The sequence below is a fragment of the Brachionichthys hirsutus genome, chromosome 11 (genome assembly GCF_040956055.1).
Source record: "Brachionichthys hirsutus isolate HB-005 chromosome 11, CSIRO-AGI_Bhir_v1, whole genome shotgun sequence".
NCBI classification, from domain to species: domain Eukaryota; kingdom Metazoa; phylum Chordata; class Actinopteri; order Lophiiformes; family Brachionichthyidae; genus Brachionichthys; species Brachionichthys hirsutus.
In genome coordinates this window covers 10,978,567-10,990,889 of record NC_090907.1, presented here as the reverse complement: position 1 = coordinate 10,990,889, position 12,323 = coordinate 10,978,567, and the positions used below count along the sequence as shown (strand labels likewise).

General features: G+C 47.2%; 2 protein-coding genes and 1 long non-coding RNA gene across 3 annotated transcripts in view; 1 reads left to right on the top strand and 2 right to left on the bottom strand.

Annotated features, from left to right (window-relative positions):
• tbx2b (T-box transcription factor 2b) overlaps positions 1-3,083 on the bottom strand; it is a 3,812-nt gene extending 729 nt beyond the window's left edge. The window contains 4 exon segments of the mRNA XM_068745788.1: positions 291-332; positions 335-484; positions 1,807-2,074; positions 2,725-3,083. Of these exon segments, the coding sequence (XP_068601889.1) occupies positions 291-332; positions 335-484; positions 1,807-2,074; positions 2,725-3,083 (819 nt within the window).
• A 4,404-nt stretch (positions 3,084-7,487) lies between these two features.
• LOC137901860 (uncharacterized) lies at positions 7,488-9,446 on the top strand. Its single transcript, XR_011105717.1, has 3 exons — positions 7,488-7,597; positions 8,986-9,104; positions 9,354-9,446. It is a non-coding gene; the product is annotated as an uncharacterized lncRNA (long non-coding RNA).
• A 2,008-nt stretch (positions 9,447-11,454) lies between these two features.
• bcas3 (BCAS3 microtubule associated cell migration factor) overlaps positions 11,455-12,323 on the bottom strand; it is a 238,466-nt gene continuing 237,597 nt past the window's right edge. Inside the window, exon 25 of the mRNA XM_068745321.1 lies at positions 11,455-11,603. Within this exon, the coding sequence (XP_068601422.1) occupies positions 11,455-11,603 (149 nt within the window). The remainder of the gene's footprint in view (positions 11,604-12,323) is intronic.

Genomic DNA, 12,323 nt, shown 5'->3' with positions numbered 1-12,323 from the left:
CCGGTTCCGTTTATTGATCAGATAAAATAAATAAAGGCATTGCCCGCCGTATTTGCGTCACAACGCGCACGCTCCGCATCTCGTGCCTGATTTAAGGTCATTTGTAGCACCATGAATATCTGCTGCGCTCACATCCCAGCAAAAACAGCAACAAAATAATAATAATCAGGGACATGGGAGTCGATCCTCTGCAGGGAAATTAGGCGACCTACAAAATCAGATTAAGTCTCCGGGAGATGTTGGTGCGGGGAGGGGGAGGGGCCGCATGTTGGACATTTATTATGCAAAGCGTTGCAGCCATGTTCGAGCAGCTGGTCCAGGGTCAGCCGGGACTCACCTTGTCGTTCTGGTAGGCTGTCACGGCCACGAACTCTGTCTCCGGGAACACGTAGGTCCGGAAGGTGCTGTAGGGGAGCTTCAGGATGTCGTTGGCCCGGACTATGTGGAACCTGGGCTGGTACTTGTGCATGGAGTTCAGGATTGTCTGGACCAACGCACACAAACAACACGGCTTTGGAGTGAATATGTGCTGCAGCTTTAGATCACCCAGCACATTGTTATGGACGTTGTTATAATTAGTGTGTGCGCAGACCCGTCTGTAATTAGTGCGGGGGGGCAAAGCAGAAGCCTGGCCGGGCCCACACAGGAAGGTTCAGAACCGCAACAGAACCGCGACTGGATCCGTTTTCTATCGACAAAAAAATAAAAAAAAATAAAAATAGAATTCTGACTAAATAGCGCCTCCGTGAATCACGCAACGGACTCTAAAGCCCGAGGCCCCGCCTCTCCGCGATATTTTATTATTCCCAGAAAGAAACCAGGAAGGCAAACAAACGCTGCTAACGCCAAAAAGTACAGGATTTTTTTTTTTTAAATATTAACTTTAAAACTTGAACATGACGCATAAAAAAGTAGAGCTGCAACCTGCGTGAAACAAAGTCTGTAAATACTGTAGCCGATATATCCGCATCCAAACCTAAGTTATAAGTTTAGTCTGTGTTTTGTATAAAACATAATTCTATATTTAATATATATATATATATATATATATAAATTAGAATATATATATATATATATATTGCGAGCAACATACCATACATTCTATCGCTGTAATGAAATGTAGCATTTAATATGAGTATTATTGCAGAATGTAGTATTATATACTATAGTATGCAGTATTAGTATTATTGTATATGTAGTATTTACAGTGTGCTATCGGCCTCTCAAACTAATTTCGGTCTGACCCGATATGATGATCTTAATCCTCCCGCCGTGCAAACACGCCATTCAGACATAAATTAGTTTCTGTTCAGGCCAATAAAAGCTCCTCTGGAAATAAAGGCTCTCCCGGCGTGGAAGGCCTCGACCCGCCGCAGAGAGCCGGGTCTGGCTGGGGGAGAAACGCGCGCTGATAGGAGCTGATAGAAAACATGAGCTCTGTGTCAAAGTGTCAACAGATGTAAAGACAACGTAGATTTACGCAGCTTTACGCGCCTGTTCTCTTCTCTGAAATGATACATATACATATGTAAACGTTCCCCTCGCTTTAATGTATAATTACTCACTTTATACTTTAACGTTTTGTTCTCTTTTTAACTTATTTTCTATTTTTTTTCTTCCTCTGTTTCTTATTATTATTTTGCAGTTTTCTTTTTGTGTATTTTCCACATAAAAATGTCCTGATATAAATAATTTAAAAGCCCCGTTCCAGCAGTAAACACACGCAGCGTGCAGCTGCAGCATGAAAAATGTCTCTGCTTACGCGAGAGAGAGAGAGAGAGAGAAATAAACCCTGTCTGTACTCACAAATCCGTGTTTGTCGGAGATGTTGTTGGTCAGCTTGAGTTTGTGGAACGCAACAGGCTTGGCCATCCACTGCTCGCCGGTGGCCGGGCTGTCCGGGTGAATGTACATCCTCTTGGGCATCTCCGGGTCGGCCTTGCCCGCCACCATCCAGCGGGAGTTGTGGAACTTGTAGCGGCAGTCGTCCGCCGCCACGATGTCCATCAGCAGGATGTATTTGGCCTTTTTATCCAGTCCGTTGATTCGCACCTTGAACGGAGGGAACATTCTCCTGAAGAGGAAAAAACACACACGGAATCAACGCGCCGTGATCCAACTCCAGATTATCCGACAAGATTTGAACGCATCGGAAAACAAAGACGCTTTGAAGGCGAGGAGGAAACGCAATTTCAGGCGGTGCGTGCGTGTCTTGTGTGCGTGTTGCCCGCGCACTACTCTCCAGAGCTGAGTACATTATGAACGCTTCACGGCCCTGCTTTTTGAACTGACAGTTTATAGTGAATCCACAAGCTCCACGGGTTGGGAGGTCAAAACGCGATTCTAGTTTATAGGCCACATTTTTCTAAAAATATTCCAAATATGTACAAAATAATTTTGAGGATAGATCTGAAGCATTTAAAAAATTAATTCAGGTGCCAGGAATTTGCTACAAAACTATGCTCCACGGAGCCCGTTTTAAATCCGCGCAAAGCGCTAAATGCGTGGGACATTTCAAAAAGACTATACTTGGTTCTAATGTGTGTTCAAAATTAAAGGTGATCTGCGTTTATTGATTCGTGAAGAAGGGCTAATAATAATAATCGACGGGGAAAGGCCGGATGAATAAACGCCTTTAGCGGCTCTCGGCGCGTCTCCGCTCGGGCTCCGCTGCACCGACAAGCCGCCGTTTAAACATCGGAATCGCGTCTCGGTCATTCTTACCGGCCGGACTTGGTAATAACCATCTCTGTCCCGAGTTTATGAAACTGGTCCCAAAGATCTTTGGCTTCCAGCGTGACTTTGGGGTCGTCGTCGACCTCCTCCTCGGGCTCCAGGCTCTTCATGCTGCGGAGATGCGCCGCCTGATGGTGGCTCAGGGCCGGGTGGAGCCCAGCCTCCGCCGCCCCGGCCAGGCCGTGCTCCTGGAGGGGCTTGGTGAGCGCACCGGGAGGCAGGCTGAGCGCCGGGAAGAAGGACGGCTGCGCGGCCGCGAGAAAGGCGGACATGGGGAAGTCGGTCGGCCGGTGTGCGTGGAAAGGGTGATAAGCCATTGCAGTCCCTGTAAAAACTGGATCTCTCATCGGTGCATCCACAAAAAAGCGAAGTGAAATAACGGATATCTGAGTGGTACTTCCCCGCAGAACGAGCGTCGGTGACGGTCCGCGCTTTGCGAGCAGTTCGTTTGTGTGAAGCGCGACAGAGTTCCGCGTCTCGGATAAAAGTCGCAGCGCGTAATCAGGGTGAAGAGAACAGCCCCGAGTTGCCGCCGCAGCGCCCGTCCCGTGGCGCCTCCGTCGTGTCCTTCAGTGGAAGCGGCGCACCGTGGAGCGCTCACTGAAATGCGCCGTGTGTGCGTCAGGCATCCCACTGAGGCTGGAGAGATGTTGCCCCGCTCACTGCAGATCTGTGACTATCTCACGTGTCCTTCCTGCCTCCATCCCCAACACTAACGAGCCAAGCCCCTCTGATTGCTGATTTTACGCTTTCTGGACCAATTGTGGGCCCCTATAGGCGTGGTTCCGACAGCTCAGGAAGAGGAGGGAGGGGGGCAAGAAGGTGTCGGAAGCATTAGCAGTAAGAAAACATGTCAACAGAATAAAATATTAACCAATGACAGGAAGGATCGGGAGACCCCACCCCCATTTCCAAGCCAAACACCGGGCCAGCCCTCAGCTCTTGGCCGGTGGAAGCATCACCTCTCTCGGCTTGCGTTTTAACAATGTCGCCTCCGCAGAGCGCAACCTGTCCACAGACCCACGGTGTCAAAGAGAGGGGGGGGGGGGGGGCAGCTCCAGTTCTCCACGTTGATCACGGTCTCACACCAGTAAATCCACGCCGCGGCTCACGCGCTGCATTCCGGGGAGATTTGTGCCGCTATAAAATAGCAGGCTTCTAATTATTCCCTGATTATCCTTGTTTCGGCGCTTAGGCTGGATTTGCCTCACAGCAGCCCAGCCCTGTGTGGAGCTGCGTGCGCGCTGACCTCGGGCTCACACGCAAAGGCTTGTCCCGGGCGAGAGCCGCTTACGCGTGGGGGGCTTTCCTGATCGAGCCGACGGGAAGGCGGCTGGAAAAGACAAACCCAGACGAGGACAAGATGAACGGAGACGGAACGTCCTCGCGGTGAGTGGACGCTCTGATGAAGTCTCTCCGGGACGTGGATTTGAGTTTTAATGCTTTTTAAACGACGCAGGAGTTTAATTGCTGCTGTTTTCCGCTGTGGTGTTTTTTTTTTAGGGTGTTGCTCGTGTTTCCACATCAAACGGTAGCCGCGATGGGATGATTTAGTAGCGCGATCTGGGGCAGGACGACCGAGCCTCTATAGACCCGGGACAGCTCGGGGCTCCGGGAGTCACGGGGGGGGGGGGGGGGGGGACTCCGGCGCCGCAGCAGCTCGGTCGGCCGACGCGCCGCAATTCAAACAAACTTCAGATTCAACCCGGAGCTCCACTTTTTACGCGCCGACCCTGACTTTTTTTCATCTCCCCTTTTTGGGCCACACGCGTCACGCAGACAACGGCTGAAACAAAAAGCCGATAGTCCGTCTGAATTGGACCGCAGCGGATGCAGCTGCGTCTTTCTTATTAGCGCCTGGAACGCAGCCGCGTCGGCGTGACTTCCACAACCCGATATCAGCCTATCAAAGTGAATAATACCATTAATGCATTACATTCACCAAATTATTCTCATAATTTACGCCACTTGAAAACAATCCGATTAGACCGATTGGTTTAATAAACTGATTACATCATGACGCGCACCGAGAACGCGCATCCGTCAGGTCGAGCAGCAGCATCAGAGCGTCGCGTCCAGCTCGGACTCCGTGACTCACTTGTTGCTCAGCTGCGCTGCAGGCCAGACAGGAGCGGCTTCAGCGCGCACGATACCTGCACGGAGCCGAACGCGTCCCACCAAGCGAGAAGCGCGCATGACGGGCACGAGTCCGCCGAGCTTTAACTCTTTCACGAGGCTCCGACAGAATCAGTATTGAGAATAAATGTCACCAAATTCACGTACGACGCAGCGAGGCCGCGCTGCGCGCGCATCACGGCGTCCTCCGGGGTCACGGTGCGACTCGTGGCTGCTCTAATTTGGCCAGACAGCTGACTCGTTTGGAACGCCGCAGCTTCAGATTTATGAAATGACAGAAATGTAGCGGCGGCGGTTTGTCAGGCTGCCGGGGGGGGGGGGGGGGGGGGGATCTTAAGCATTCGAGGATCTTAAGTGGAAGAAAAAAATGAACAACATATGCAAGTGGATAACGGAGTTCTTCCGGAACACGCAGACGGATAATTGTATCAACAAGCCTTGTGCAAATGAGTCCACAGTTGTTTGTTCTGTGCCGTCAGCGGCACAAAAATATCCATTACGCGCGATGTAAAAGTCATCAAGCGGCGGGAGGACTCGCTCCGAGCTGCTGGTAGGGCCGCTGATGACAGATTAACACAGACTATTCTCTGATCTGGGGATTAATGAACGCAGACAGTAACGACGCGATGCGCGTCAGAGGGCGAGGAGGTCGAAATGCGCAAAAATGAGCCAACAACTCCACAGTGAGTTTTCCTGCTGTCTCCGTGTCCTTGATCCGCCCTCTCAATACAGCACAACACAAAACAACACAACACAACACAAAACAATGCAAAACAACACAAAACAACACAACACAACACAAAACAATGCAAAACAATGCAAAACAACACAAAACAACACAACACAACACAACACAACACAAAACAATGCAAAACAACACAAAACAACACAACACAACACAAAACAATGCAAAACAATGCAAAACAACACAAAACAACACAAAACAGCTGCAGATGTGAAATGTGCGTGAACGTGTCAGCGATCTGGGGCAAAGAGGCTCTAATTCCAACACGAGGCGGCCGTTTTGCGCCACATTCGTCTCTCATGGAGTCTTGTTGTTCTCCTCCTCCCCTCGACGTTGTTACTTTCTCCCTTTTATCTCTTCATCTCCTCCTGCATCATCTCTTCGGCTATATTTAGCGGCGAGACTGAGGCCTTGGCGCCAGACCGTTTAAGACCTGTCAGAGTCCCTCATATTTCCCCTTGTCACATGGAAGCGCTGCAGCGACCAGCGACCAGCGGCCCTCTGCCCCTCCTCCTCCTCCTCCTCCTCCCGCTCCTCCTGCTCCTCCTCCTTTCTTTCATCTCCGCTTTCTCGCCAGTTCATTCTGCTAAGTGAAACATGCAGTTATCACTTGAAGGAAGAGCAGAATGCTTCCTCAAATCATCCCTGGCGCGCACGCTCACGCACACACACTACTTTTTGCTGCTCCATTAAAACGTAGCTCTCCTATAAAACACAGACAGCAGAGATGTGACCTCATGACGAACTGTTTCACTGTTTCACCCTCCTGCTCTCCGTCGTGCTCGACCTGCTCCTCGTGTTGCGCCGAGGCTGACGCGCAGGTGGACAACCAAGCGGGGGCGCCATCGTGACTGCAGCGGAGTCAGAGCAGAGGGACAGATCACGCGTGCACGCCAGAGACACGCAGGGCTGATCACACAGTTTGATCATTTAATGCTTTCACTGTAAAGCAAACCGCGGGACCTTTGCGCGGCCCTGGAACCCAACTCCACGAAGAAGAAAGTCTGCGTGGTGACAGGTGAACGAACACGTGACGTCATGCACAATATTGCGCGGGCTTTCAGGTCTTCATTTTCTGGTATTAAGTGATTATGTGACAAACCAGTGGACGTGACGCGGGCTTCCAAAACACGCGACACAGATGACCGTAAACTGAAGAACAACAAAAACAAAAACAAAACAAAACACGTTAATAAATATATTCTTAATTAAGACAAAACAAAAACACTCTGCAGAATTTAAAGTTCTGTTATAGTAACGCGTGCTATTCCTAACGTCGTGCTCGATCGAACATTTTTACAGCTCTGCTCTGTATTTTGTGTAGAGATGTTAAACACATTTAAACACATTTAATCACGTTAAACACATTTAAACATGTTAAACACATTTAAACACATTTAATCATGTTAAACACATTTAAACATGTTAAACACATTTAAACATGTTAAACACATTTAAACACATTAAACACATTTAAACACATTAAACACATTTAAACATGTTAAACACATTTAAACACATTAAACACATTTAATCATGTTAAACACATTTAAACACATTAAACACATTTAATCTTCCAATAAAATGACTGCGCGCATTACGCTCCTGTTGCGTTCAGGGGCGGCTCTCCCCTCTCATCCAGGAAACATTTAACCACCGTTTAAAAAAATAATAGTAATAATCACAGCAGATTATATTTTATTCCATTTCATGTTGGTTGGAACGCAGTTTATCTCAAACCAACGAAATACTCTTTTGTGTTTTTTACAGATGTGTTGACAGCGCGGAGAAATTAAATGAGCAGCTGCAGACGAGCCGAGGCGACCTGCAGGCCGGAGGAGAGGCTGCTGCAGTGACGTCATGACCCGACGACACGACACGTTCAGGGCCACAGAAAGACTTCAGTCGATGCTGATCCCCGTGGAAACACGCGCGTGGTTCGGATTCACGCTGCACGTAATTTAAAAACGACAGAAAGAGGTGAGAATACATTTTAAAATGCTTCTATTTATGAATGAGGCCATTAAAGTCCGTATAAAAGATCGACCGTTACATTTTATTTATCTGGTCGCTGTACTAAAAGAAGAGTTCCCCGGAACCCAGCAGGGTCCCACGCACTTCCACGGGGATCCATGCTGCAGCCCCGAGAAAGACGAGTGGGGACGTGTACATCCTGAAAACAGTCAGATTAATTTGCAGAATGAAACAATTAAAATGAAGGTAAATGTAAATTCCATTTCTGAAACGTTCGGCTTGATTTATTCAGAGTCCAGGTGAGCGTTTCGTCTGACGTCACTGTGGAGCGCCATCCCAAACATACACGCACACGGAGCACAGGTCCGTGAACGCATCTCCTGCGTCGTTGTACACACCTCTCACAGTGGTAACAACCCGGGGGGGGGGGGGGTCCTGGAGGTGCCCACTGGGGGGCATTCCAGAAACATTTAACCAGATGTATGCTGGGAGTCCGAAAAAATACTGCAGTACAAAATTAAACTTTCCTGCACGTTCATAATGTGAAATATTTGATGTTTAATTAAATTTCATAATGTTTGTGTGTGTGTGTGCGTGCGTGCATGCGTGTGTTTACTGCAGTTTATCAGCACGTTTCACAAGATAGCAGCAGCTGCGTTTAAAACCCTCCTGCAAAAATCTGGGAACATTTCAGATGTGTATTAATACTACTACTACTACTACTGCTACTACCTTGTTAGCGTACATGAAACACGTCAGGTGCGCCACGTCATCACGTCACGCACCCTGGTGGCTCTCCGTTTTTTTTAACTGCTTGTCTGTCGAGTTTATCCTGATTTAGAATTTTTTTTGCAAGCAACATTTCAAATTTTAGAGTTTAAAGAAATATCCCAAAATTTCTTACTATTTTAACTCGTATATATTTTTAATTTTCAAACTAAATATGGAAAGAGTCAGTAATATTACTTTATTTTTATTTTTCCACAGCTGTCATGGAAAGATAAATAATTTTAGAACTCTGCGTATATATTAAATGTCAATATATTTTTAGTCCTATTATTCACAAGCAGATTTCTAAGTAGTGCAGATATACATTAAAATGTTATATAGATGTTACAAATATGCGTCTGAGTATGCCATTCTGAGTAATCCACCATCACAAATAGAGTCACAGTGTTTCCATGACATCACATGTTACTTTGGAACTTTTCTTCAACAGACCCAGTTTGTGCTGCTCAGCGCCATCGCAGCTCTTAACAATGATGCTCCTGCTGTTTGGTTAAACATTCTGTCTCCTCAGAATTAGAGCCTCTGAGATTTCACAGTTTGAATAAGATTAGCAAGAAGCACAATTACATGCGCTGGTAAAACAACAAATGACTGTAATCCCTCAGGTCCAGAATCAGATTCAGATCTTGCTGCTGGTTGCTGTGGGAGAAATGGAAGCCAAGAGGAGGTCTGGAGAAATCTGCTTGAGTCAAGTCCCTGCATTCTGAAGTGAGGACGGTGGAAGGTGATAAAGAAACCCGACGCTGAGCTACTAACTAAACAGCTGGCTGACTGGAAGCTGCTGGAAGAATGAAGTTTCATATTTTAGGGTCATTTTTCCCCACACTGACAGCAGCTGATTGTCTTCAGACTCTCACACCGTTAAGATTTCACTACTTTATTGCTCCAAACAGAGGCTTACTGTTTCTCATTTAAAATGTTTTGGGCATTGTAGTTGTAATAATTATTTTAATTATTATTGTCCTGTTTTCAGGCTATTTGGATATGTGACGCTGCTTCCTCTTGAATTTGTGACTCATAACTTGTGAACACAACACAGGAAGAAATAAGAGCAACAACCGTGAAGGTAATTCAATTTAAATGAGTTCAAAGTGGTTCCAGTCAAGCATTATATTTTATATTATTTAAAAACATTTAATAAAAGTGTTCGGACCTGAAGGAAAACAAACATGGCCTCCCTTTTTTCCCAGTGTTGGAGAACAAAGAGCCGTAAAAAGTCTCATTAACAATACTTTATTGCCCGTTAAAAAATATGGTACGAGTTACTGTGTGTGTGTGTGTGTGTGTGCGTTACATTACTGAGACACGATCACCACGACAACCGAACAGCACAATGAGGAATCAGAGAAAGACTCAACGTTTCATTTCTGTGCACTTCTGTGTTCCTTTCTTGCATTTTATAAATAAAACGTTTTTGTCAACAACAAACAACGTCCTACACAGATTCTGTCCCTCACGACCGCAGACCCCCCCCAAAATACAGGCAACACCCGGACTCCAGGCAGAGACAGAGTGTGAGTCCACTTTAGGACAAAAGTGTTTAATGAAGGAATTTCACATTATTATAACAGGTTTATGCTACTAAAGGAAAAAAACCTTTTTCCAATCTGGAACGAGGTGGAAAAAAGATTTTGGTCTAAAGTGAGGTACAAATTACAGCATGACGGCGACACACATGACACACGGCTCAATTAAAATGCACTCTGGAAAAGATGGGGAGGGAATACTGTACATCGAATTACGTCGCAACAAAAATCTCAATTACACTATAAATACCTAAATTACTTCAACAACATAGTAATCGTGTCATCTCATTACTGCATCTGTTGCCAAATGTAATTACAGGAAGAATCAAAGACACGAGAGGAGCAAATGTAATCAAAACATTTTAGCTAGAGGCCACGAGAGCAGTGACACACACACGCACACACACACACACACACAAGCAGGAGCTGCTACACGGAGCTGGCTGGACGGCCATTTTTCCAGCTTCTCTTCTGGCTCATTCAGACAACAGAAACAATGGCGGGTGGAGGCGAGGAGGAGAGGAGAGGAGGAGAGGAGGCGAAGAGGAGAGGAGGCGAAGAGGACTCGTCTCTGTCGTGGAATTCCTTCTGATTCAACACAAACATGAGGGAATAACCAGGGTTGGGCTGATGCACTCGTCACCTACTGGACATTCCTTCCTGCACGGCTGAACTGATCCAGGTGTCGTTCACTGCTCAGCAGTCATGTCATCCTCAAAAGAAACTCATTCTAGTCAGTCTAAAACAATGTCATATATGTGTGAGCACTGACTTATTGAAATGCAGTATATGTGAGCAAGGCCGGCATTTAAATGAAGAAACGAAGCTACTGAAAAGTCCACATAGTGACCATCCCACCCTCGAAGTAACACACGGATGAGTGTGGACTCATCACGCTGATCTGAGAGCTGCTGTGAGACCAACACACGGATGAGAGTGGACTCATCACGCTGATCTGAGAGCAGCTGTGAGACCAACACACGGGTGAGTGTGGACTCATCACGCTGATCTGAGAGCTGCTGTGAGACTAACACACGGATGAGAGTGGACTCATCACGCTGATCTGAGAGCTGCTGTGAGACTAACACACGGATGAGAGTGGACTCATCACGCTGATCTGAGAGCTGCTGTGAGACTAACACACGGATGAGTGTGGACTCATCACGCTGATCTGAGAGCTGCTGTGAGACCAACACACGGATGAGTGTGCACTCATCACGCTGATCTGAGAGCTGCTGTGAGACTAACACACGGATGAGAGTGGACTCATCACGCTGATCTGAGAGCTGCTGTGACACTAACACACGGATGAGAGTGGACTCATCACGCTGATCTGAGAGCTGCTGTGAGACTAACACACGGATGAGAGTGGACTCATCACGCTGATCTGAGAGCTGCTGTGAGACTAACACACTGGACAGAGAGCAAATCAACACGCTGTGTCAGCAGGACGCAGCGAGGACGGATTTCTGGGCGGGGGGGGGGGGGGGGTCAGGTGGCGCAGGTGGACCGGGCGCTGTTGGCTGTTCCTGGAGGAGAGGTGGGACTCTAAGGGAAGTGGGACGGGAAGAGGCTGAGCGGCTGGCCCTCATTGGTCGGCAGAGGGGAGCGGTAGCCCTCAAAGTTGCGGGGGATGCTGCCGCTGGTGGAGCCAGAGCTGTTGCTGAGGGTCTCGATGCTGCCCTCCCTCTGCAGCTCTGCAGGGGGGGAGATAGGGACACACACGCACAAAACTTTATTGACACTTACGGATACATGAACGGTGTGATCAGCAGATTGTAGCATGAATATTTTAGCGCTCAGTGACAGCAGATAAAGGATGCGCTTTAGCCTCAACTTCAGAAACAATTCTATCATGCTACACTACAATCATGATATACTATGATGACCGTAGCGTATTATTGTATCCTGATATTTTTTTTTAGGGTTTTTATTTCTATAGCAACAGATCATAACGGAAAGTTATTTCAAGGCACTTTACAGGATTAGTAGGGACAGACCTGCAGGGAAAGACAGAACCCAATTTGACCCACAAGAACAAGCACTTTGGAGATGGAAACACTTCCCTTTAACAGGCAGAAAGCTGGGACAGAACCTAAGACTCATAGTGGGTGGTCATCTGTCTTGACTGGGTGGGTTGACAAAGAGAGAGAGAGAGAGAATAACAGAGTGGCAGAGACAGAGACAAGGACAGGCAGGAGAGTCAAAAACAAAGAGAGGGAGAGAGATTGATAGAGAGACAGAGAGAACAGGAGCAGACAGAAGCATAATATATTTACTACATCCAGTGATTTTTAACATATAAGCGGCTCAGCAAAGCACTAACTAAGGAGGTGCTTTATAAAACTACAAATGCTAATGCTAGCGATAGGGATATCCAAGTTGCTATGATGATACGCTACAGTCATGACACTATC